General features: G+C 45.1%; 3 protein-coding genes across 5 annotated transcripts in view; 2 read left to right on the top strand and 1 right to left on the bottom strand.

The window, feature by feature from the left end:
* ITCH (itchy E3 ubiquitin protein ligase) overlaps positions 1-4467 on the bottom strand; it is a 66215-nt gene extending 61748 nt beyond the window's left edge. For both annotated transcript variants that reach the window (XM_069807656.1, XM_069807666.1), the window contains exon 1: positions 4366-4467. The gene's annotated coding sequence lies outside the window, so the exon portion shown is untranslated. The remainder of the gene's footprint in view (positions 1-4365) is intronic.
* Positions 1463-4598, top strand: LOC138688206 (serine/arginine repetitive matrix protein 3-like; the record flags this gene model as incomplete). Its single annotated transcript, XM_069799331.1, is given in 5 exon segments — positions 1463-1558; positions 3798-4079; positions 4082-4234; positions 4237-4480; positions 4483-4598. Coding segments are annotated over 5 exon segments (891 nt in total), but the record flags the coding sequence as incomplete, so codon positions are not given.
* An 11150-nt stretch (positions 4599-15748) lies between these two features.
* Positions 15749-26144, top strand: part of AHCY (adenosylhomocysteinase) — a 29184-nt gene continuing 18788 nt past the window's right edge. Inside the window, exons 1-4 of one of the 2 annotated variants that reach the window (XM_069807588.1) lie at positions 15750-15904; positions 17777-17967; positions 20795-20870; positions 22759-22911. In XM_069807588.1, the coding sequence (XP_069663689.1) occupies positions 15877-15904; positions 17777-17967; positions 20795-20870; positions 22759-22911 (448 nt within the window). In that variant the 5' untranslated portion in view covers positions 15750-15876. Of the gene's footprint in view, positions 15905-17776; positions 17968-20794; positions 20871-22758; positions 22912-26144 lie in introns of both variants that reach the window. The other variant, XM_069807599.1, reaches the window with a different exon arrangement.

The following is a 26144-nucleotide window of genomic DNA, read 5'->3' as shown; positions in this document are numbered from 1 at the left end:
CTGGCAGAGCAAAAATTATGGTGTCAGAAAAGTACAAATGCAGTATTTGGAGCAACAGGTCTTAATACATTCAAATGTTTACAAAACCAGCAATGAAGAAATAAAAATTTGGATATCTGACCATTCTAACTGACAAGCAATAGTAATGATTATTAATATATAATTAATAGACAGCTAGCACAGGGGATAGGAGCAGGCACTAGGGATGAATACTGACCAAAAGCACGTTAAAAATTAACACAATCCACTCTTCTATGTCTCAATACATACTCTTCAACTTGCTCAGCACCTAGTCTTCCTTACATTTTTTCACTGTACTGATCAAGGCAAAACTAAAGAGGCCAGTAACCACTTAGGAGTGACTTGCACAGGCAAAAGTTCCATCACAACCATACGAAACTGAAGGAGTCCATTTTATTTTTAAGTAAATGAGTATGCTCCCAGTCACAAATTTTATATTCTCAATGGATATTTCACTACAAATGGCTATCTATTTGATGAATTAACGAATAAATCAAAACCAGATTACAAACCTATCTTTACTATGTCTTTTTCTATTCAAGATTGCTTTAAACCTTTAACTGCTCTTTCTCTTCCTTAGTATTAAACTTTAAAAAAGATTACCAGGTATCTAGCTAACACTAAGAGAAAAAAAATGTGTCTAAAGACTACCCTTGACAAAAAGCTAGACGTATAAAGAACAGAAAACAGAGAGCATAAAGATTTTATAGAGGGTGATACTAACACCCTCTTCTTGAAAGCTCCAGCTTCCATATCCCTACCCAATCCAAAACCCAAGATCTACACATTTCAGGTAAAAGGTAAGTCACTTCCCTTTCACTTCTTGATTAGAAACAGGGTTCCACACAATAAAACTTTAACAATCCACCTGAAGAGAACAGACCTTTTCTTGCTCAACAACAATACCATTTGAGTCTAAGCTCTGAACTTCAAAATCAATGATCTAAATGCAAACATGTAAGTAGTTCTGTTCATGACTGAAACAATAGGGCTCTCCTACCAGCACAGTTTAGAATAGCTCAGGCAGGTGGGTGGAAGGCAGGCATTATCAGTTTCTAAATGGGAGGACTGTAACAAAACTTTTTTTAAAAAAAGAACAGTATATTAACATACTGCTGAGTTTTTAAAAATGATTTGAATAACCAGCATAACAAGATCTAGTATCATGTTTCCACAGAGGGGAAAAAAAAATCTGCCCTTGATGTTTTACCAGGAAGTTTGTTCTATGCCCCACTATAGTAAAAGTAGAAATTCCAGGCATAACTTAAGAGCTGGTCATATGAAACAGGGCCTTGGTTACTTTAAAATGCTGTTTCCCAGTTTGTTACAATACCTTCATTTCTATTAAGTGTGATTTGCAATTCTTACGAAGAAAAAGATCAATCCTTCAACTGCAGCAACTCTGCACTACAGTAAGTAAAACCTGAATACCAGTCACAGAATGCTCGAGTCCTTTCTGCTTTATTCTTCAGATGACAGGGAAGAAGAAGAAGAACTACCTTTTCCTCTCCAAAATGTGGACACAGAATTAGCTCAGGTAACAGTCAAACCAAGCCCAAACCTTTAAAAATACTCAATTTACGAGACAGTAAAAAGTAAATATCTAGAAAAACAGAATATTCCCAAACTAGACTATAATCATGGCTTGTCTACTTCCTCTTCTGAGGCGAGCACACACTTCAAAGTGCTTCTGTAGTTGGGCAAAGTATGGTTACAGTAAGCAACTGAGGCAATTACTCTTCTCTAGGTTATGCACATGTATTTGCTTTCCTTAGGTGTAAAGGCACAAAGTAGTTCCTTCAATTACATATAAGTACAGCAGACTGACAAAAATTAGAACATTACATGAACATAACTGGATAGCCAAACAGAAAGGCTTAAAACTAAACAGCATCAGTGACAGCACTCCCAGAAGCTTCACCATTACCACTTGCTAGGGGGTTTTCTTCCGCTCTAACCCTACAGACTCTTTTCCTTGCTTTTAAGCAGAAATCAAATAGCTTTTGCTGCAACATGAAAAGCACTCCACTATGGTTGAATACATGTACCACTTTGTCTAAACAGCTTAAATTTACAAAATATGTTTGTTTAGATGCTATCATCGACTGATACTGATAATGCTGTTGAGAAGTAACTTACCTATGACATATGCTGTAATAGAACAAAATTAATTTACTTTATAAATCTCTCATGAAACATATTTTTCAAGCAGTCCTAAGGCAAGCTTTCTTAGAAACAATGATTAATTTAAATTCTACGAGAGAAACGTCATGCTGCTTTACTACCTGTCTTCCTAGTAGCTTATTTATTCTGTAGTTAACTTTCCCAAACCATTTTGAAACTTTGAAACAAAGAAACAGGAAAACTTCATATTTCATGTCTGTTTCACCACAGAAGAAACAGAACTTTAAGGGAAAGAAAATTGAGGGAAGAAAACAAGGTGATAAATAATCTTCTCTCAATCTCTCTTAAACCCCAAAATAACTGTCTAATCTGTAAGAAGCTTCCAAAGTTAGCACTCAGAAGTCTCAGTTATTTTCCACTGCAACATCATGTTTCACATGTACTGTATCAGTTTTTTGTTTCAAAGACAAGAAAATTCACTTTGGATCAGAATGCTACATATTATTCCAATGATCACTTGGAGGTGAATGCATTCAGTGTGGTGATTAAAACTGTCAGCCAAACCACAACTAAGAATGCACACTAGACCAAGTTCAGATTTAAATGGCTGTAGCAAAAAGCAACATAGCTGTAATTAAATTAGAACTGCTTTGGACTTTTGTTGTGAGAGAAAAGAATTTAAATTCGTTTCTTCAAACAAGATTTAAATTCCTCAGAACCGAAGACAGCTTGCAGTTCATGTTTCATTCTTAAACATCTATGCCTTTTTTCAGGTAAATACAAGCAAACAATAGCTGGATCTACTGTCATTCTCTCAACACATACTGTCTTCTTACAAATATCAGTCCAGATTTCTCTCCTTTTCTCTTTGAAAAAGATTAGTGGCAGGGTAGCAGAGACCAAACAAAACAATGAGAAACTCACCAAAATAAGCAACAACATATTGGTAAAAGATACCCTAAAATACACTGGTTTCTGACTTCTTCAATTCTAACCAAGCTATAAAGATAAGTTTTGCCGGGGATATCTTCTGAAGCTTCAAGGGTAAAGGATGCCACACAAATGACAACAGATAGCCCACAAGCTACACCCACCTTTTTCTCTGCATCACATACAGACCTGAAGTTCTTTCGTCAATTTAACATCAGCTATTAAACCAAGCTAAAATCTTGGATATCAGAGCCAATTAGATAAAGGCATCCTCAAACACCCTCTTGTACTTTTATCTGGATACTATTGCCACGCAAGGTCAAAGACACCCTACTTGGAAGCGGGAGGGTTAACTGCTAGAACTCGGCTGTGTTTCCAAAATAAAGCGGTGGCACCAGCGTTGCCATTCTGCTGTGTTTACAAGAGGGAACATAGTTCAGTATAAACCTCCAGCTCTAGTCATGCTTTATCGCTGGGAAACATTACTTCAAGGCACGGCTGTACCCTGACAAGACAAAGGCACCGAACCCTCATAAATCGGCTGCAGCAGCAGCCTCATCTGGACGGAGAGCCCAGGACAGAGGGGACGCGCTCCTGCGAGAGGGCTAAATACAAAGGCTGGAAAGAGGGCTGTGCTACAGAACGACTGCCAGAAAGCAAAGCTCTGACGGTAGCGAATCCCCAAGGCCCTAAGAAGGTGAAGGTTTAGAGGCTGATCTCAGCGACAAGGAGCCTGGAAAGGATGGCAGGGTCCGACCGGGGAGGGGAAGCCAAGACTGCTAGGGACAACTGGAGCAAGCGATGCAGAGCTGGGGGAAACGGGCACCCCAGCCCGGGGCCCAGGCAGGTGTCCCCACCAGCCGGAGCGGGGAAAGGGCTCCGCAGCGCAGACCGGCACCGCCGGAGGAGGGGCGGCGGGACCAGGCGGCTCTCGCAGGGGAGCGCCGGAGTCCCAGGACCGCCGCCCCGTCCCCCGGGGAAGGAACGATGCTGCCGTCCCAGCCCAGCCCCCGGCCCCAGAGCTGCCCCCGCCGGGGCCCGAGGAGGCAGGGCGGCGGGGAGGGCCTCCCTCAGCGAGGCCCTCCAGGGGGCGAAAAGCCCCTCAAGAAGCCAGGCCTACGCCCGCCGGGGTCGCCCGCTCCCTCCTGCCTCCGCCGCCGCGCGGCGGCCTCCCGGAACCGAGGAGAGCGGCGGGGCCGCCCTGCCGCGCCCCGCAGGGTCCCGTCGCTACCGCCGCCGCCGCCTCCTCCTTTCCACCCCACCCGCAGCGCAGACCCCCGCTGCCCTCACCGGACACGGCGGCGCAGCAGCTCTTCCGTCGCTCGGCTAAGATGGCAGCCGGACCGAGCCCAACCCGAGGCAGCGACTTTACAAAGTCGGGCGGCATCTGCGCACGCGCCGAGTCGATCAGCGGCCACGGGCGCGCGGTGACTACAAGTCCCGGCGTGCTCCGCGCCAGGCGCCGCGCATGCTCACGGCGGCCTCCTGGCAGTGAGGGACGCGGCGCGGTGGAGCTGGCGCGGCGAGTTGGCCTTGCTGGCCGTGCTTGCCCTTTGGGTCGCCTGTGGCTGCGGTTTGTGTGCCTGGGCTTTGGCGCGAAGCTCACGTGAACGCTTCGCAAGCAGTCTGTTCCCAAGCCCTACGCTGGTGAGGCTGCCCGGAGCAGCAGGGAGCCGTTTGGGCCCAGTCATCCCCTCGCCTCCCACAGCAACCGTCTGGGCCAGGTCCCTGGAAAGCATTATGTATGTATATACACACACCCAGGGTACGGATATGTGTGTGTATATACCTGTATATGCACACTGCAGCAAAAATCTTTGGTTGTCGAAGCAACCCTGCGGGCTAGGCTAATGCTCCTGTGAAGTTAGAAGAATACATTAATGAACTTGTGGCCGTCCATGGCACTGGGTTATCACAATAATAACTGGAAATTTCTAAGAGCACAAAGGGACGTATTGGGTAATCAGAGTTTCTACCTGTCAAGCAACTGGGACATCACTGGTAGCAGTGCAGGCTTTGTGACACACAATTAAGGTTTTGTGGTTTTAACGTATCCACCGCAGATGATTAAGCTACTGATATTACGTAGCCTTTACATAAAACCTTTCTTGTTTCAAGTGTATGTTTTCTTAACCAGAATGCGCTATTGCATAAGTGAATACATAGAAATTACAATACACCTCCTCTTTTGACAATGAGGAATAAGAGAGTTCAGTTTCCATGCACTGAAATCAGAGAAAAGACTTTGATTTTCAAAGAGTAGGAGAATATCCTTGGTAATTTTTCAGGAAAATTACATACTTCGCAAGTGCAAAGTTTAGCATTTTCTTACAACTGGTAGGGATGTGAAACTCATCTTTTCTTCCCTACTTCACACATAAACTCCAGTAAGAAAGACCTCATAGCTACAATTATGTGAACGTTTCTGTTGATGAGGCCAAAGCAAGAACACAACTCAGATTGTTTTCCCCTAACAGAATAAGACATGTTTCAATGCCAGTTAGCCATCTGTGGTTATGACTGGCCAAGGTATATATGCATATAAATTCAAGCACAGGAATCACTTTAATTCCAGCACAAACAATATATGCTGCTCAGTCAGAGCCTGTGAGTACTGAAAAGTCAGAACTGAGTGGCTTTGTCGGAAAGGTGCGCGTCCCTGGGAAGCAAGTTTGAAGCCGATACAAGAACCAAACAAATTGAACAGCTGAAATAAGTTCTGGAGGGGTTGGGTTTTTTTTCTCTGAAGCTTTTCTGTGCACCTTTAAGTCTTTACGTTCCTTTACAGATATTTGGCCACATATATATACATTTACAGTTCCATATTTTAATGGTCCATTCAAATTAATAACAATAGAAATGACTTCTGCTAGCCTTACTTAACAGAAATTTCTCTCTCATGCATCACCTACATAAACAGTCATCTCTCATCCATTGTTGCAGTACAGATTCCTGTCCTGGCAGGACAGTAAAGCTCAGGCTGAGTTTAGCTGGAGTTCCACATCAGCATAGCTAGGTTTACTTCACAGTGTATTTGTTCTGTCTCCCAGCTGGTACATAACATTGGGCTTGTTTTTGCAGGTTGCCTGTGGTTTGATTCCCAAAACTGTAGGAACATTGCAGCTAGGTGTACTATGACCTTTTACCCCAGTTTTCTGAATCAATTTTAACTTTAGTAGATGTTTAGTGCTTGCAGGAAGAAGCTGAATGCTATCCCAAATACACATACATGTGACTCCTATTGAATTCAGCAGATGTGCGTATATCCCTAGGGCAGTGTGGCCATTTGCAGTCTCTGGTTTTGTCTTACTGGTTTCTAAGCAGATGTGTATTAATAACATTCAGTGTCTCTTTTCAAGGGTACCATATAAGTTGTCCTCTGTGTTATCATTTTTTTCCTCCTTTTGTAAATGGCATTTCAGAAAAGTGATTGTTGTTCAACCCCAGCAAGCCTAATCTCTTTATTTTTCAGCTTCTGATGCCTCAAGTCAAGTTCCACTGGCTCCATCAGCTCTGTAAATTTCATGAGAAAAAGAATGCATTCCAGGTGCACAGACTACTGATTAGTTTATGCTTGCCAGGACAAGATGAACATAGAGGTATCTTCACACTCTTTCAGAGGTCATTTTCCCTGTTAAAAATCATGGCCTATCAGTGAACTGGAACAACAAGTAATGAATTAATGCCAGAACAATGAGGCAAGCACAGATGAATATAATTGAGTGTCAGAAGAGCTACATATCCAAGATTTTACCTTTCTTTTGTTTGCTTATTTGGGGAAAGGAGGGGAGTACTTGATTATTTTCTTTTTCCTTATACTTTCTGTAACTACAAGATACTCAGGCAGGGTGAAATTTTCTTGCTATTCCATATCATGACTTTCTTTTGACTAGTAAGAACCACAACAGATTAGGAAAGTTTGCTACAACTGTGCAGGATGATCTTGTACAAGGGCTTTTTAGGAAAACCATGTATACTTTATAGCTTTTCAGATTTCCTAGGTTTGATATGGTCAAGCAGTGCTTCTGAGAGTTAATTTCTGAGAGATAATAATATTCATAACATTTTTCCCATTCTTTCTCAGTCCAATCCAGATACCAAAGTCACTGGGACAGAGACTGTTTCTTCTGGCAAAATATGTATAACATTTGTTCTCAGTTGGGCTACTGTAAGTAACAATATTCAAATCACTAATGCAGTCTTAACTGTGTTGTTACAGCCAGAACTAGCACACTAAGTTAGTGCTGTTGGTGCTGGGAGTTGACTGGGAAACCACTGAGGATAAGGATCTGTGTGGCAGAGTTGCGTAAATCACTTCCATGTTTGAATCTTTCGTGTGGTAATAAAAAAATCCTGCAGGATCATTAAAATATTGCGATTCTACTAGATTTTTGAGCAGGAGTCTGTAAATGGAGATTGCTCTCTGATACCTCAAAGCCCTAGACTCCCTCAGCTAGAGGGCTGGGACAAGACTGCATACCAGAAGTACTGAACACCCTTATTCTTCTGCCACCCCTAGGGTATGGGATCCTCTCTCCCAAAATAGACCCTGCCTTCGTTCACTCCCTTTTTCCACTCTCAACCAACAGATCCTCATTGACCTTGCATATGACATACCTATTCTTTCCAAGATTACATAATTTACTAAAGGTTGCACAGCAAGTCGCTGTCAGACTTGGAAACAGAACTGGGTTTCTTAGCTCCTTGACAAGTGTTTAATGATTTTTTTTTTTTAATTTTAGTAAAGCACACAAAAATCCAGACAGAATCTCATAAGTACAAAATAATTTAGATAGGAAGGAACCCCTGGAGGCCTCTAGGTCCACTCTCTGCTTGAACCAGGACAACTTATGTAAGGTTGCACAGGGCCTTGTCCAGTCGAGAGACAAGTATCTTCAAGGATGGAGATCCCACAGCCTCTTCATGCCCTGGTTAAGTGTTTGATGACCTGCATAGTGATTTTTTTCCCCCTTATATCTAATTGGAATTTCACTTGCAGGAACTTTCATTTCTTGTCCTTCATCCTGTCCCTGTGCACCTCTGCTAAGAGTATGGCTCCATCTTCTTTACACCTTCCCATCAGGCATTTGTAGACAGCAGTAAGATCCCGCTTTGCCTTCTCTTCTCCAGGCTGAACAGAACTAGCTCTCTCAGCATCTCCTCATATGTCCTGTGCTCCATCCCTGATCATCTTGGTGGCCTCCCCTGGACTCTAGTACATCAGTGCCTTTCTTATACCAGGGACCTCAAACTGGACCCAGCTCTAGCAGAGGGGTTCTTACCACTGCAGAGTAAAGTGCAAGGTTCCCTTATCTTACCCTGCTGGCTGCACTCTGAGGACACAGCCCTGGATGCAGTTGCCCTTCTTTGTCACAGGGGCACTCGGTGGACTCCCACTCAACTCATTTACCAGGACCCCAGCACGTCTTCCACCAAATTGCTTTGTAGGCAGTTGACCCCGTGTCCTGGTGAATTGGGGTTATTCCTTCCCAGACACAGAACTATATTTGACCACCCACATTTATATTTGTTGAGTTTCCTGAGGTTTTTGTCCACCTTCATTTAGGACCTCTGTCTGCTAATGCTATTTAAGTCAACAACATAAAGCCGGTCCTTGTACTGCAGAGACCACAGTGACCATCTCTCCATGGAAGCAATTTTGATAGTGTGAATGCTTACCCACTTCAGGCTAGACACAGCCCCAAGCAAATATCACACAATGACTGTTGAATAGTCATCAGATGTCATCAGCATCCATTAGCTGCTAAGTTATTTTAAATCTTTAACTGTGGCTTAACACTTCTGTCTGACTTAGGGCTTTGTAAAATTGGTAATTTATAAATGCAGGAATATTTTCACATCATTTTTCATTACTGGATTTCAAAGCACTTTATAAAAAACTATATAGTAAGTCTTCTTATAAATAAGTCTTCTGGAGCTTTATGTTAACTAGGTAATTATGGCAGCAAGTGCTTTATATTTTAAAATCAGACTTATTATCTTGAAATTGTCATGCCTAAAAAGAGAATTTTTGTTGTGCTGCCTTGTTATCAGAGTCTGAATTCATGATTTCACTCATGAAGATAACAGTGCAGTGTCAGAGTGTATCTATTTCTAATTGACTTTAAAATAAGAATTGATTAATTTGACTTGGGATGTAGAAAAGTATCAGTAAGAAAAGATAAATTACTTCCTGTTATCTGGAGAAGGAATGAACGAAATCCTCAGGTTGGTGAGAAACTATTATTATTTCCAAGTAATCTAATTAAAGGGTAAAACAAAGACATGTGGCTATTTAAATAAATATTTTATTACTCAATTGCTCTACAGTGCATAATCAGAGAACTGGGAGGGAGTGATTAGGTGTCTTGAGAACGGAAATGACACAACCAAGATATGTAGATGTTTTAAAGGAAGGACAAGATACTGGGAAAATTGTTCCTCTCTTCCCCATGCCAAAGGCTGAACATTATTTTTCCCTGGGACTGAAGAACATGATACCATAAATCTGCTGGGGAGTTTTCAGAAAAAGATATGACATGCTGGTGCTGGGATAGGTGAAACACACCATGCATTTTTTAACTGACGGTTCTGTCCAGCTCTTGTCTACACAGAGACCTTGCAAGCAGCCTTCAGGCTGGGCCCATGGTGAGACAGCATGGCAGATATGCAGGGTACCCACAGGCACTACTTGGATCCCATTTATGGCTTTGCTTTCTGCACGCTGCATCTAGGATTCTTAAAAGACCAGAACACATGCATTTGCTCAGTGTCAGTGTGAGTTGGATGCCTGCTTCTGCCAGGCTCTTTGAGAAGAGTTTTTGAAATGGAGGTGCTAGTAGAGAGGGAGCCTTTATCTTGTTTAGACCCAGGTTTATTCCTGTCCCACCCTGATAACCTCCCTCATTTATATGGTTGTAAATTATCTACATCAGAAAGGCTGACTCATCCCCGAGTGGTTTACCTCCTTGCAAATTGCTCTGGTATAAATCAGCTTGTATTTCAGAGCAGAACAGATGCTGATAAAAAGCTATGTAATGTCAAAATTAATACAAAGGGAGAAGGTACAATTTAAACACCTGGGGCTTGATCCAAAGCCAGATAAAGCTAATGAACTGGTTTCCATTGTGAATTCTTCAAAAGTCTTTATCAGCTTCAGGGGTCTGTACCTTCTTTACCTTAGGTAGTCCCTTGTACCAGGATACCCCAATGCCCTCCACTAAAAAGAACAAAATCACCCAAGCTATCAATCCTGTTGAGTAAGAGGTCAAGTTGTGTCTAATTCCGTCTGTCCCTTGGAGCTGCAGCATTGCACTTCTGAACAAGAACTCTGAACCAAACCTCTGGTCTTGGACTGCAAGGAAGCTGGCAGGCCCAGGCTTTGAATATCCCTTGCTGAGTAGTAATCTTGCTCATTCACTTGATTTATTTTATCCAGCCTTTCTTATGCTCAGTGTGCACTAAGGTAACTGGGCAGCTGAATTGCAAACTTAAGGTGAGTAACAAGGGGCAGGAAGGTTGCTGTACCAGTCCCGTTGCATGCCATTAACATACCAGGTGCAGGGCTCATAATTTCCCACACTGGATTAAGGGAGAATTTACTTGGTTAAACTTGCTCTACAAGGCTCAGGGCTTGGTCCTCACTTCATGTTATGCTCATGCTTGCTACAAGTGCAAGAGGGAGGAGAAGATGATGTTCTACTGACTTACCACCAACCCAGAGCCTCAGGCTCTCAGGGACTGAACCAGCCTCTTGTGTAACAGGTTGGCCCCAGCGTTCCTCTAAGAAACAAAACCTGGTGGTTTTTTCTCTTGTTGAGGGTATAAGGAAAATAAGAGACAAGAGGTAAAATTAGTGCAAACTTTCCTTCACACCAGTTCATTTATTATCTTCTAGTTCTTGCTTCAGTTCATGCTTGCACTGGGTGTACAGACAGCATGTTCACAAGTAAGTAAATTCTAGTGTTCTTGCAACAAAAACAAACAAAAACATTAACCCTTGGACTAACCGTACTCTTCCCAAAAGGCACCAGCTTGATCATATCAAACTCTTATTTAAATGTTGCTAGTCCTAATTCAGAGGGAAGTCAAAAAGAAGGCTCTCTCTGCCCTCTGGTGGGCAGTTAATGATGGAAGGTGGATGGTACCATAAACACAAAATCAGGAGCTGGTAAAGTGCAGAAGCCTTTAATGAGGAGAGGGGAGGAGAAAGTTAGCTACGGCAAATCTGGAATGTGTTGAATGTAATATCATTGGGGCAAATGGTATTATCATCATAATGCTTGCTATAGTAATATAAAGGTTGCTATAGATTGAGATAATATTAACTGAACTAGATCCCCAGTGGTGTTATTCTGTACTGCTGTGAGGGGGAAGTCACATTGTGAAGGACTTTGTGCAAACACACGAGGCAATACATGTCGCGGAGTTTATGCTTGAGGCAGGTACGGAGTTTACTTGTGGCTTGAGCTGTAACACGTTTGTGAGTATTCTAAGTGTATGTCTATGCTACCCCTAACAGCACTAGATTAAAAGCCAATTTAAGGCCTGAACAACAAGGGCTCTAGTTCACATGGGACCCCTGCTAAGCTAAATTAGCAGTGTGAGTCATCCAGTGTGCATGTAAGAATGCTGCTGCAGCCTTCAGCTGCTGGCTGAGGCCCTCACAAGAGGTAAGGCTACAGAGCAAAGCACTTTACTTAGAAGACGCCAGTGATGGCATCACTGTTACAGCCTTCATTAGGCAGCTTGAGACATTTACGATGATATGATCTAACTGGATCATCAAACACTGTACCTGCCCCACTGCACAGAATGGCTTGTGCTAGCTGGACCAGTAGTTATGCAACACCTCTTTCCTCTGCATCATTCACTATGCGGATTCTCCTTCACTCCTCATCAAACCTCTATGCAGGGCAAAACAACATTAGGTTCCTAATTCAGGGTGCTCCTGAATGCTGCCACCACTATATCATAGTGCTTCACAGGCAGAAATGAATTTATTTTTGCAATGTGTATGTAAGTTTGTGGGAAAGTGAAATCATTGCCTGCAGTTTACGGGTAAGGGTGAACTGAGGTACAGAATATAACATCAAATGTTCTCACTGTTTGTGGGTACCATTTTGAGACATGCAGGGTTTGTTTTGTCAGAGTAGTTGGCATTGTGCTGTATTTCCTAAGGTCAGTGATGTACTCTGGACTTCAGTCCATGCAGCCTGGTGGAACATTGGTCAAAGAATAGGAAAGACCAGAGAATGCTTGTCATGGGCACCTAGAAAATGAGTATGCAATTAATGATCACTCATGCCAAGCCTGTCCTAAGGGACTGAGCCAGCACCACCAGTGGATGATGTGCTATGGTAGGGATAGAACCCAGTTCCCCATGCTCCCATTGCATTAATTGTCAAACCATTCTTGCCACTCTGATACCCATCTTCTACCTGCTGTGACAAATGAAGTCCTGTGAACAACAGCCTCATTTTCTGTACATTTCTAAATCACACTCAGCACAGATCCTCCCAGTGCACTGTCAATCCTGGTGAACAAATCACAGGCATTCTTTTTATAAAAAATTGTATCAGATTGCACAAAATCCTTCCTATAGTGTATATAATATATAAATTGCCCCAGTCAAGCAACTAACTGGCTTTGTATGGAGTACTTGTGTGCAGTATCACCTGTATTATACAGAAGCTTAGACTGATATTTTCTCCTAGTCTTGAAATCTACAGTATTTCCTAGCCACGCCAGTAATCTTTCTTTAAATATACTTCAGAAGAAACGTCATATTCTCATTTTTTTGAAAAGTGTTTTTTTCCCCTGAGTTTCACAGCTTTTCACTGACTGTGAGATATTTAAATTTACAACCCAGAACTTCTCTACTTGAACTACTACAGTAAATGAAACAGTCACAGGATGTATAACATGAATAACATCCCGTTATTGTTTCATGTCCTCTGTTAGTGGTTTTTTGTACTCTTCAGTTCTTTTTCCTGTTCCTTCTTCTTCACTACATCCTATTCCCTCCATTTTGTGCCTATCTTGTGCCATCTGGTGTCCCAAATCCACCAGTAATGGAAACAATGAAAGGACCAGAGTGTGTATGAGTAGTCAAGGCACTGACTACTTACACATTAAGATGTAGTACAATACAGTGCTATGAGGTATTAATCTCCTGAATCAGAGGGTCAGGGCAAACCGTGCCACTAGCATGACTTGTCTTCAAGCACTCCTTATGCACTTACAAACAACTGAGAATACTTAGACAAGCGTTGGAGCACCTTCACGCTAGGTGGGGCTGATCTGTCCTCATTTAATAAATACTATCAGCTCCTGCCACCCACTCCTTGGCTTACCTGCAGTCAGGTGCTGGTCCCTTTCAGCCTTCACAGGGAAATATGCCTTGAGCCGAAATTAGTGGGAGTTGTATGAAATGATGTCTTTGTTCTGGCCTTGCTCATTAATTTAGGAAGTACCTTTTATGTGTAGCTGTGGGTTAGTGCATAAAGACATTGACTATAATTGACAAACTGATGATCAGGTTTGGTAGGGAGGCTGTAGGCTGACACCTAACACAAGGCACACTTGGAGCATTCTGTTGCCCTTAAGTCACACTGTATAATGTAGAGCTATCGGGAATTCCCCCGTTTGCCTGTCAGCAGTGGCAGGTGTGCAGGAGCATGCAGAAACTACAGTCTGCCAGTGATGCAGCCTTGGTGTCTCGGACGAGTGAGTGGGGAACTGCCAGAGCTCGAACTCCTGTCCTGCTACTGTGAGCTGGTGCATTCAAGCTGTGACAAAAAGATTGTTGGTGATGTAAACGAATGAAAGCATGACTGAATTAGATGAACCTGTCCCAGGGGAACAGACATGCTACTCCTCTGGGCCCCTTTTGATTTACAGAACTGCTTGGTATGGTATCAGGTGTGCCGGTGCACCTGCAGCACTCCAAATATCAAACACAAGCGTTACCGCTTGCATGTGTACTGGCTGCAGGGCTACAGGTTTCCTCCTGGGACTTCTGTCTTTCTGTGTGAACTGTTGTTGTGGTTTAATCCCAGCCAGCAACTAAGCACCACGCAGCTGCTCACTCACCACCCCAACACCCAGTGGGATGGGGGAGAAAATCAAGAAAAAAAGTAAAACTCATGGGTTGAGATAAGAACGGTTTAACAGAACACAAAAGAAGAAACTAATAATGGTAACGATAACGCTAATAAAATTACAGTAGTAATAATAAAAGGATTGGAATGTACAAATGATGCACAGTGCAATTGCTCACCACCCGCCAATCGACACCCAGTTAGTCCCCGGAGTGGCAATCCCCCTGCTCCCACTCCCCCAGTTTATATACGAGATGGGACATCACACGGTATGGAATACCCTGTTGGCCACTTTGGGTCAGCTGCCCTGGCTGTGTCCCATTCCAACTTCTTGTGCCCGTCCAGCTTTCTCACTGGCTGGGTATCAGAAGCTGAAAAATCCTTGACTGTAGTCTAAACACCACTGAGCAACAACTGAAAACATCAGTGTTATCAACATTCTTCTCATACTGAACTCAAAACATAGCACTGTACCAGCTACTAGTAAGACAGTTAACTCTATCCCAGCTGAAATCAGGGCAACTGTTCACTGTAGGACCGGTCACTGAAGATCAGCTGCTCCCCAGGTAACAAATGTTGAACTTCATTTATGGGGAGCACTGTGAGTTGGAGTCTCGGGGTGAACTCTGCACTGAGAATTATTTTGAACTTTGCAAAATAATTCAGTGAGAATTTCTGGGTAAGTGAGGAAATCGTCATTTTCAAGTATTTCACGGATAAAAAAAGAGGTGTATAACACCCTGGTTGCAAAGTTCACACCAGTTTATGACTGAGGCTTATGAAAAACATATTTCCGGTGTTAGAACAGGAGTGAATGTACATGTGACCCCCAGACAAGGCTGAGGCAGGGCTCTGCCTCCTGCGTGTGCAGCAGGCATTGGCTGTGGCTGGGGCCAGGGGCTGGCAGGCCTGCCTGCGCCGTTCCTGCCCTGCACCTGGCAAATTGGCCGTAGGCTGGAAAGAGGAACAGGCCACAGCCAAGTCCAAGGTCCAGGCAGACGAGCGACTCCCTCACCATGCCTCAGCTCTGTTTGCGTGGCATCTCAGTAGCGTGCTGCCCGGCCTCGCAGGCCTGACTGAGTTGTACACTGCCCTCGGCCCTGCTGCAGCAAAGGGTCTGCATGCCACAGAGTAACTACCTACACTAAAGAAATCGTGGGATCGTTCGGGGAGCCTCCCAGGACAGTGGGATGGGGTGTGCTGCCTGGTCAGTGCCCGCAGTGGCTCCATGCCCACATCTGGTACTGGGAACCAGGGCCTGTCCTGGCACTGCCCTCAGACCCGCCCTGCTCCTGTGTGGCTCCAAGGCCTGTCCTGGCACCGGTGGTGGCGAGCGGCAGGGCCGCTCCAGGTAGCAGTGGGCACCAGAGCCTGCCCTGGGGTGGCTCTGGGGCTCGCTCTGGTCACAGGGGCAGAGGCCTCTGGAGCCCCTGTGGTACTGCAGGGGGTGAAGGGGGGCAGCCTCTAGGGACGGGACAGCCCAGGCACCAGGGGGCTCCGGGGACCTCTCTGGCCGCGGGGGAGGCGGACCGGGGGCGGCCGGGGAGGCAGGGCTCGGCCGGGGAGGGCCCGCCTCATGCTCACAGCGGCCGGGCCCCAGCGCGCCCCGCCCCACGCAAGCGGCGGCGCCACCTGTACTTAAAGCGCGCTCGGGGCCGCCGCTGCCTCCTCCTCCGCCGGCTGCTACGGCCCTGCCAGTATGTCGGACAGGCTGCCGTACAAAGTGGGTGAGTGCGAGCCCCGGGCCTAACCTAGCCCGCTCCCCGCGGGGCTCTGACGGCTCCCCTGCGGCCGGGGCAAGGCGGGCCGCGGCCGTGCCGGGGAGCCCCGCGGAGCGCAGCGCGGGCTCCGCGGCCCCGTTGCCGCGGCTGGATGCGGCGGCGGAGGGAAGATGGCAGCTGCCTGTTCGCCGTGCCGCCGCGGGGGGCGGGGAGCGCGGGCAGCAGGGCAGGCAGGGAATCCAAGCCTGAAGCCCCCCTCCAGGCTGTGGGGCAGGGCTGCGTTTGCACCCGTGCTGCTGATACACCCGTGGAGAAAGAAGGGGGCCTCCGGGGGGGGCTGCACTGGCTCTCTGGAGCGGCTGTCTCTTGCCGCAGCGCGGCACCCGCGGGGTTTCCACCCGCGATTTCGCTGCTTTCCTGCGCCGGAGCCCGCGGCGCCGGCGACCCCGGCTGACCTGTCTGTAGACCTTCTCCTGTTCTGACTGCCCACCAGAAGCCCTGCGCTGGGGACAGGCTTTCACTCCGAATGTGAAAGTTATCTTTAAATCTGGGACCCGTGTTACATGTTTCTCTGAAGGTTTTGTAGACCTGAAACTCCACAAGACCCCTAATTTTTCTAAAGAGTTGTGTGTTCTTCGAAGGCTAAATTCAAAGAGAAGAACATTCATCTGTAAGGCTCAGATTCATAAATAATTTGTCTTGGAGGCTACAAACCTAAAATACTACCAGATTTTTTTTTTTTAAGCAGCCCTTGTAAGACTACTGAGCCCTTCAGAGGGGTAAGATTCTAGATCTCCCCCTCTTAATATAGTTGTTTCCATGGTCCTTCCATTGCCTGGGCTTTTTTAAGTCCCCTGTTTGTGTAAAGGCTGTGCACCAGGTAGCTAAGGTGTAGGCAATAGCTTCAGTGGCCCCTGGGCTTCATTCTGGAGCAAAATGCAATTAGCTCGTCTTTATTAAATGCAGCAGTCTGACTCAGAGGTCCTCATGCTCCCGAGTGCTTTCAATGGCCTGTATTTGCTAGGTAGGTGAAAGAAAAGTGTCTGACCGTGTTCTTAAGTGACATGGTAAGCTTCTGAAAGAGCTAACCAAGTCAGAGGGACGCTTGATCCTGGCTGATGCCACAAAGTGGGGCACCTAGGCATTAGCTGTTTGACCCTTGCCTTTTTAAGGCTGGAGTCAGACATCCGTGGTGAGCACAGTATTTTTTTTTACTGTGAGCTAGGCTGTCAGAAGTCTGTTTTGTTCAGTTTTTGCTGAACTTTACTACTATAGATCCTTTTTACAAAGGCAGAAGTTGACTTGTAACTAAGGTAGTTATGGTGCCTTGAAAATAATCTTTGTGGATCCACGGGCGTAGGAACCCTGCAGCTTAGCTCTTAAGAGGGGAGCTGGGCTCAGCTCCTGGTGTGCTTGGCAGGAAGCATGCTATGTGTGTTCTCCTGTGGGGAAGCTATTGCCGTACAGGCAGCCCCCCCAGCCCTGAAAGTCTTAATACCGTGGAAGTAAATCTCTGTAGCAAGTGTCAGACCCTTGGGCAGTATATGTAAGGAGGAATGCTTAAGTCTGGGGCTTACTGAATTAATGGACCTCAGGATATCTGCACACTAGGTCACAGTTGATTAATGTGTTCATACAGGAGCATGCTTTTTTCAGAGGGGCTGTTAGGTTTGGTCTAAACTTGTTTGAAAGCCTGTGTACCATAGTAAAAAAGCAGGGAGTAACTGGAATATGGTCTGTTTTTCCCCCAACTCTGTCTCCTAGCTGTTGCTGGGTGTTCAGTTCAGCTGTTGCAACCAATGCCTATCCACAAGTGTGTGAACAGATACCAAGGTTTTGGCTATTTAAACTCTGACACCTGTCCTCCTTTTCTTGCAGCTGACATCAGCCTTGCAGACTGGGGTCGCAAGGCCATTGAGATTGCTGAGAATGAGATGCCAGGGCTGATGAAGATGCGGGAGATGTATGCTGCATCAAAGCCACTGAAAGGTGCACGTATCGCTGGTTGCCTTCATATGACAGTGCAGACAGCAGTTCTCATAGAGACCCTTATAGAGCTGGGAGCTGAGGTAAAGTGTCTCTTGAGTTTCTTCTTCAGTGTGCTCTTAGGTAATGCTCTGCCTGGGGCACTGCTTCTGCTTATGTAATTACCTTAGGGGATCCTGGCAAATATCTGTACTTTTTGGAAGAGACCATGCTGCAATCTCCAGGTTGGATGGATTATATCTCCTCTCCTTAAGCAAAAAGCTTGTCACCTGTACTGCGTGCACCTCTGAGATGTGGTATGTGTCTTCCCTCTGGACAAGCTGCATCTTCATTAGTGCCCGTTTTGGGCTGGATTGCTAGCTTCAGCAGCTCAACTGTGTGTATGTACAGCACCCTGAGCAGCAGTGCCGAAAGCTGCTCCCACGCAATTGTGTTGTGCTTGGGCATGCAGTGCTGTTGCTGGTAATGCTGAAGCTCTAGTGACTGCCTCCAGCGAAGATTAACCTGTGTTAAGAACCACACTGTGCCCTGGGTAAAGTCAGCAAAAACTAATGAAGCTTTCTGAGAGCTCATGCTGGCCCTTGAGCTGTGCAGGAAAACAACAGGGAGGCAGTGTGGTTCAGTGATTGAGGGCTGGGAACTCCACTGACTTTGAATTTGTTGTGTGATTATGGACCACTTACCCTGGTCCATGTTAAAGACGGAGATACTTATAAGCCATTTACTGCATTGTGTCCTCTGCCTGGCTTGCTGACTGAAGCCCAAACATCCAGCTGAGTGTTTGCTGTACAGGGCAAGAGGAGAGCCAGGCATCTGAGCATAATCCACATAGCTTGCATGCTGAGTGGGGAGCTGACTGGAGCTTGATGATGGATTATGTTAAGTACATATGTGATCTGAAATTCTTTCTTCCTGAAGTTTAACTGCCTGAACTCAGGCTGCCCAGTGGTGCCCTGTATGGGATTCTTCCCTGGGAATGGTTAAAAGAGTTGAGCTGTGTCATGCTGATTGAAAGGTACTGGGAGAAGTGCTCTCTCTGTAGCAGCTAAGGTATTTCCTCAAAGAGTGGAGGGGGTAGGTCTAGACAGCATGGCAGGTCAGCCTGGCCAAGGCACATGCAGGTGTTCTTCAGCCTGTTCAGAGCTGCTCCATGGTTGCAAGTGGTGCAGTGCTGAAGGAGAGCTTTGATGTGGAGGTACAGTCCTGGCTTTATTCCAGCTACTCTGTGTATGAAGCTTTTGTCCTTCTAGAGGATTTAAAAGAAAGCAGTAGCCACTGAAATTTGGGAAGCTCCTTGCTGCTCCTGTTGATTACTGTATCTCAGTATGGCTGGCCTACGCAGCAGCTGCGTGCTTGCTTAAACATTGCCAAACTGCTTTAGTCTGTGCACAACCCCAAATCAGTGTTGTATGAGATTCATCCAAGTCATTCAGGGAGGTATCTGCAGAGATTTGGTTCCTGTAAGCATAAGTTATGGTTGTGCCTTTAAGATGTGTGCTGTCATGTTAGCTCCTTCCTTGTCCTGATGCCTGCATGTTAGTTTAGACTTGGACTTGAGTTTGGATTCAGCCCTGGTTGATCTGTTCTGCCAGAACTTTGGTGCCTGGGAGGGAGGAGTGAAACTGATGAAACCATACACTACATGAGGATATAGCTCACTGCAGCATAGTAATCTTGGTATCCCTTTTTTGGCTAGGTTAGCGAAGGTAGATTAAATACTGTGTGCATCAGAGTGTAAGTTCTAAAATTGTAATAAAAACGCATTCTCTTCATAACCAGTGATGTAAATATTAGGCTCTGAGCCTATCAGGTATGCCAGTTATTCTAGAGTCTGTGCCATTATCAGAAACTGGTATTACAGATCTGATGGTGCAGAGTTGAAGTAGCCTATCTCTTGTATCAAGTGCTTGAAGTGTAAACAATATATGGGTATTCTGTATACTTTGAATTCCATGACACCTTTTGATGTCATTTGTACTGATATGGAGGGAGCTTAGAAAAACCCAGGTGCAGTGCTTAAGGTCATGAATTCAGTTTTTCTGTGCTCCTTCCAGGTGTGTTTTCACTGACAAGTGCTGGTTGTGTAGGCTCAGATGAGGTGCATCCTACTGCAGCCCTTACTTAGAAGTGTTAATTCTTGATGAAATGGGATGAGTATCTGAAAACAGGCTGAAGGATTATGCCTTATTGCCCTCTCTCCTCAAGGTCTGTTACAAATAAGCGTGCAAATACCTGCCAGTCAGCCCTGTAGGGAGCAGAGTGAGAACTTGAGTGGTTCTGGGATGTGGTGGTTTCTATGTCTGCTGGGGAGCTGCAGTAAGTATGCTGATACTTTTCAGTGCAACTCAGCAACATGCTGTTGCTTTTCTAGGTGCCTGAGCCTAGTTATGAAATCTGTGTGGGAAATGCTTAGCTCAGCTGGAAAAGCTTCCATGACTGGAGCACAGAGTGGGAGTTTGGGTGAGCGTAATCTTGGAGAATGCCTGTTGATTGAATGTAGTGTTTCAGCTGCATTTCTGTTCTGAGTGCCAGCAGGTGTGTTGCTGCATGTCCATATCCCTCAGTGGACACTTGCTATGTGGCTGTTCTGAACTTTATTGACCAAAATGTTCTATACCCACCCTACTGTGCACTTCCTGAAGATCTATAGCTGAATGTACACTCTGGCTGTCTGGCAGAAGCTCTCACGAGTAAGGAGATGGCTCCATTATGTTCTTTCCCAAAGTGACGTTATTTTCCCTAGCTTAGATACTTAGTTTTCACCTTAACTTTGCAGAGCTACTGAGAAAAGCAGGAATCTGCACTAATAGGCCTTTCTGCTCTTGCTCCCTTTTTAACTCCTGTGGCTGGAAGGGAGTGCCTGATATCTCAGAACTTTGTTCAGCAAACAAAACTTGGGTTGTTTTCCAGGTACAATGGTCAAGCTGCAATATTTTCTCCACTCAGGACCACGCTGCAGCTGCTATTGCAAAAGCTGGTATCCCTGGTAAGTTTTCCATGTCCTAATTTGGCTCTGAGTTGGGGTGTACTGCCTATTCTAGCTAAATCAAACTGTCTACAAATCAAGCTCTTCTGAACAAGCTTCAGGATAGAAATAGCCCATCAAAAGCAATGATTGTTACAAACAGGACATTTGATTCAAGCTGCATTGCATCAGACTATGTGTAGTATTCCTGACAGTGGCTGGTGTTAGGCTATGAAAGAGCCTGGCTGTATGTTACCAGCTTTAAGCCTGGTCATTAAGATGATTGAATGGGCTGGGTGATTAAATGGATTGGTGTGTAGGTGTGTGTAGAGGGAGGTGTTTGGTGCTTTCCACCAAGCTTGGTGCTAAATAGGGGTCAGTGAAGGAGTAACTGCAGTGTGCCCTGTTACAGTGGCAGGGTCAATACTCAACATATTTTTAAGCTAGAGCTAGGCCAGCTGTGGTGCTGCCCTAATATTGCTGAAGCAGTTTATCAGTATGCTGCTGTTTTGTTCCTGTCACCTTCCATTAAAGAGCAATTCCTTGTGGATCAGTATGAATAGATTCAGCTGTCTGCTGTTACGCAGCTTAAGGACATAGTCCTCATGGCTGTGTGCTGGGAACTGCCTGGCCTGAGTCTGGATGTTGGCAGAGGCTAAATCTGATTTCTGGCAGTCTGCTGCTTTGCATTGAGAGGTTCTTTAATTTCTGTTATAATTAGCTATTGCCACAAGTCTTCCCCCAGCTGTGGTCCATTCTAAGGTAACAGAAGAAAGTGGTCCCTTCATCAGCTCCTTTGGCATTACTAGCTGCAGGCATCACCTCTTCTGCCTGTCTCTGGCATGGGATGTCAAAGGACCAGGTGGGGCTCTGTAGATTTGATGTTAGGATATTGCTTTCCTCACTGCTGTCAACACCCAAAACTCAGCTGAAGAGCAGTTTACAGGTGGAGTGTTTGTCTATGTTTTTGACCTTTGCCCTTGGTATCCTTGTTTTGTGGAACTTGCTCTTTTTGTTACTATTGCACTTCACATGCTGAATTTGAGACCTTGGAGGAATGCTGATCCTTTGGATACAATATGAGATACTGATGTACATTTTTTCAGAAGGTGCAGTTGCATGATTGGCTCTTTTAGCTTAAGGTTAGTTTTCTGTGTAAACAGTGAACACACAACAATTTTGCTAAACGTTGGGATATGTAAATCATGTGTCTAATATATGTTTGAATGGCTGAGTACCACTGAGGCTCAAGTATAGCATGAAGACAGTACAAATGCCTGGAAAGGCAAAATACTGCTAGATACAACATTCTAGTGGTTGCAGCCTGGTGTTGTCGGTAGATTTACTGATAGAGAAATGTGCCCTCATAAGAGCAGGCAAGGCATGGCAACTTGGATTTTAGTGCTGTGCTAGAGATTAGAATTTAAACTCAAAGTTGCTGAAGAGTTTGTAGTCTGGTGCTTAGCTCATGCTAAAGTCTAGTCCCTCTTTTCTGCTGTGCTAGAAAATGCTGTAGTTATGTTTTCATTTGTCTGTATCAATATATCCAGTGGCTTTTTCTAATTCCTGGTAACGCAGGATGTATTAGAGGAGCAAGTGGGGTGTTGTGGATGTGAGTCTGCTTTAGTTTGCTTTCCCTTCTCCCTCGTAATATGGAAGAAGAATGAGAGCAGTGAAGTCTCAAAATTTTGACCAAGTTTGTGGCCTGGGACAGAAGGCAAAGTGATTTCACTTCTGCTCATTCTGAGATCTTTTTTTTCAATGCAAATGTGTTTTCTGGCCTGCAGGCACAGATAATCATCTGTCTGTTGGCTGTGCTACTGAGAGCTGCTGATGAAATCTTCCTTTGGCTGCTTTACTACATGCTGAGTAAGGAACTGGCTAACTGTGTGTGTTTGTTCCCATGTAGTGTTTGCCTGGAAAGGGGAGACCGACGAGGAATATTTGTGGTGCATTGAGCAGACCCTGTACTTCAAGGACGGGCAGCCCCTCAACATGATTTTGGATGATGGTGGAGATCTTACCAACCTAGTTCATACCAAATACCCACAGCTGTTGAAAGGTGACTTGTATTTTGTTTTGTCAGGTACAGTTCTACTTGGGAAGCTGTTTAGGCAGTCTTGTTTCTGTGGGAATTCCCTGCTTGTGTAAAAGGGGGAGGAGAGACAGGCATGTGCAAACAGGCTATGAATGAGTCTATGAAAATTGCTTACAGTCCAAGACCAGAATTTCTTACCTGCAGGAGCTGTTTCCATCTCTGCTCTGTAATATATAAGTTAGTGACCTGTCCTTCTGGCCATCCTTCACAGTGCCCATTACCTGAGAATGACCAGTGGTACTGCTGACTTTCCAAAAGCTTCCTGGAAATGGGCTGTGTTTTAGAATTGCTTAATGTCTGCTTGCAGTTAATATTTTTACAGTAGTGCTTTTTCTTCCCCATCTTCTTAGTGCACCTCTGGATGAAGTCATGACAACCTGTAGCCTTTCTTGGAAAGGGAAAAGTCTTCTACCTCATATAAACTGGATGAGTTAATGCTTTGTAGTTTGTCAGTGAAGATGCTGATGGAGTCAGGGTTGGGACTCTTGCTTTGTTGAGTTACTGCCTTCAGTGTAAGTTACTAAAACTGAAAACAGATCTGTATGGTGTTGCTAGCACATGTTTATGTAAAAAGATTTATCTGAAGGGAATTTGGCATGACCTGCAGTAGCAGGCTGATCTGTGCCTGGCAGGTGTGATGGATTCTCCTAAGCTCTCCCAGTGTCCATCATCTGTGCAGCTGCAAGCCGCAGATGCCCAGTGTTGCTAAAGGGCATGTTTGATCTGGGATGTGAAGAAAATTGGATGGTGATGGGGGTGGAAACTAAACTGGTACAGTGGGGTGTGCTGATGTTCGTTCTTGATCCATAGAGGTGAGGTTGCTGTAGAAGCACGCTGGATCAGCTCTCCTCTGACTCTTGCACTGCTTTAAGAGGAAGCTATGGGGAAAAAATCTGAAGGTGGCAGGCTATGGATAGGACTGTGTGAGGGGAGGAGTATGGGGCTGCTCCCCATCCACGTGCTCATGCGGGTAGGGGCACCAGGAAGAGAGGAAACTTCTGTGCGACAGGTCTCACTTTCTCCTTCATCCTCAGCCTGCTGTCACTAGTAATCCAATAGTCAACATCTTAGTGTTATTTAAACTGTAATGAGAGGTTTTCATTGGTGTCTGCTCAGCCATACTGGGATTCCCTCTCTTCTGTTGAAGGTCTCTTGCTTTCTAGATTGCCTCTGTCTGATGTTCATGACCTCTTGCTTTCCTGCCATTTAATGCCAAGGAATACCACAGTTGATCATGCCTCCCTGTCTTCCTGGCATTGTCAGAGGCCAAAAAATGCATTTTCCATGTTCATACTCTGTTTTGCAGGGTTGTTTCCCTGCCATGCACATGCAACACCTCAGTTGGTGTCCGTGTTCCTGGGGGTCCTTGTGCTGAGCTCTTTTCATACTTCCAGCCCTCCTGCTGGCTGTTTCTTTCTCCCATCCAGCCCTTTGCTCCCTCTTACTTGTCTTGTGCTCCTGGTGTGGAAGCGACCGGTATAATACAGTGTGGTAGGGCAATGGCTGTTGAACTGTCTCAGCATCCATCTCTAACCTGCTATTGTTAAAAAAAAATCCCTACTGCCTGGAGTTGCTTCCTAAATTCATAAGAATGGCTCTTCCACTGGGTTTTTGAAGAGTCTAGACAGGATGCCATACCTGTCAACATTTCCCTTGCCAAAATGTGTGCATTATCTGCACTGACTGTAGTTGAAAAGCCTCCTTGCAGCAGTTCAGTAAACTAATTAAGACTGATTTGTGTGGAGGATGACAGAACTTTATCTGCTTTACCTTCCAGTCCATTGCTCCTTGGAAACAGTAAACCTTTCAGAATGGGACCCACTGAGTAGAGTCTTGTTCTCATTTAACTGAGCTCTGTGCTTAGCCTTTTGCTGCAAAGACTGCTGAAATGAAGCTGTGTAGCATCCTTTTTTTTTGTTTTTTGGTATCTTGGAAGATAATAAAGGCTAATATATCCTAAGGGCTTGTGGTTATATTTGACCTCTTTGGGGGAGAGGTAGGGCAAAAGTAATGTTAGCAGGGCATGCACAGTGTGTGGAAGGACTGGATTGTGAGTGGAGGAGACATTTCAGCATGAAGCATCTGAAAGTGCCATTTGAAGGCTGGACAAGTTTTCTGGGCTAACTTCAAAGGGAACTGTCTGTTTTCCATGCTTCAGCTGCTTCTATTTTAAATATAAGTTAGTGTGCAACTAACAGTTGAAAGTAGGGCTCATTCAAGTCTGCTTTAATGAGGAGATTTGTTAAATAGCTGTGTGGAAATGCTCAGCCATCTTCCCCTCTCCCTGATCATGGCTGCTGTTAGAGGGCAGAATGGCCTTTGTACTGTTGGCTTACTTCACTAAACAAATGCCCTTTAAACCAAGATAAATAAAGGAAGGAAGGGGAAAACTAGAAGTGAACAAAGGAGAAAGTCATCTGAACTTGTGCAAGGGAGGTATCTGGCATCTGTGCAGAAGAGTACTGTTGGGAAAGGATGGAGAAGATTGGGTCATTTGTGATCCATTGATGTAGACTTGCTCATTGATCAGGTAAGAAATATAGGAGCGCAAAGCAGGTCTGAGTGTTCCAACAAGGCTTTTTCAATTTAATTCAACCTTTTTCTTACTGTAGGACCTTTGCTGTTCTCCAGTCACTTAAGTCACCCAGGCACTGAAATTAAGTGGTGTAGGCAGCACTTCTAGCAGAGTTGCAAAGTAGTTTAGACCAGCTGTAAATGTCACCTGGGAGCAGCAGGCAGGTGGCCTTCAGGGAAGGGAAGCTGCTGGTGTACATGGTGTGAGGTTTGCTTAGCGCAATTTTAAAGACAATCTGCTAAGCTTAGATATGTCAGTCTGGAGAGCTTTTGAAGGATGACGAGTGTGTCTCCTAGTTGCCAGATAGACCAGAAGAGAGAGGGCAGGTTTGAACTGGAGGTTTCTGCCATGACCTCCCACAGATTTCCTTCATAAGGGGGTGATTGTACTTCATCTAGGCAGTTGCACTGGAAAATTGATACTTTTGGGAGACTTATGACGGATGCCGTGTTTCCCTGTGCACCAGGCAATGTTCTTTAAACTGTCCTGACCCCTCCAACAAAGCCCTAAATATGCTAAAGCCTGAAGTAGTTCTCCCTGCAGGTAACCCTCTGGGGAGTGTAGTTACTGAAGGGTCTGTGCGAGGTCTGTGATGAGACAGACCTCTGGGGGGATAAATCAG

This window comes from Haliaeetus albicilla, chromosome 2, assembly GCF_947461875.1.
Source record: "Haliaeetus albicilla chromosome 2, bHalAlb1.1, whole genome shotgun sequence".
Lineage (NCBI taxonomy): Eukaryota > Metazoa > Chordata > Aves > Accipitriformes > Accipitridae > Haliaeetus > Haliaeetus albicilla.
The sequence above is the reverse complement of the archived record's forward strand: the minus strand, read 5'-3'. Positions and strand labels throughout refer to the sequence as shown.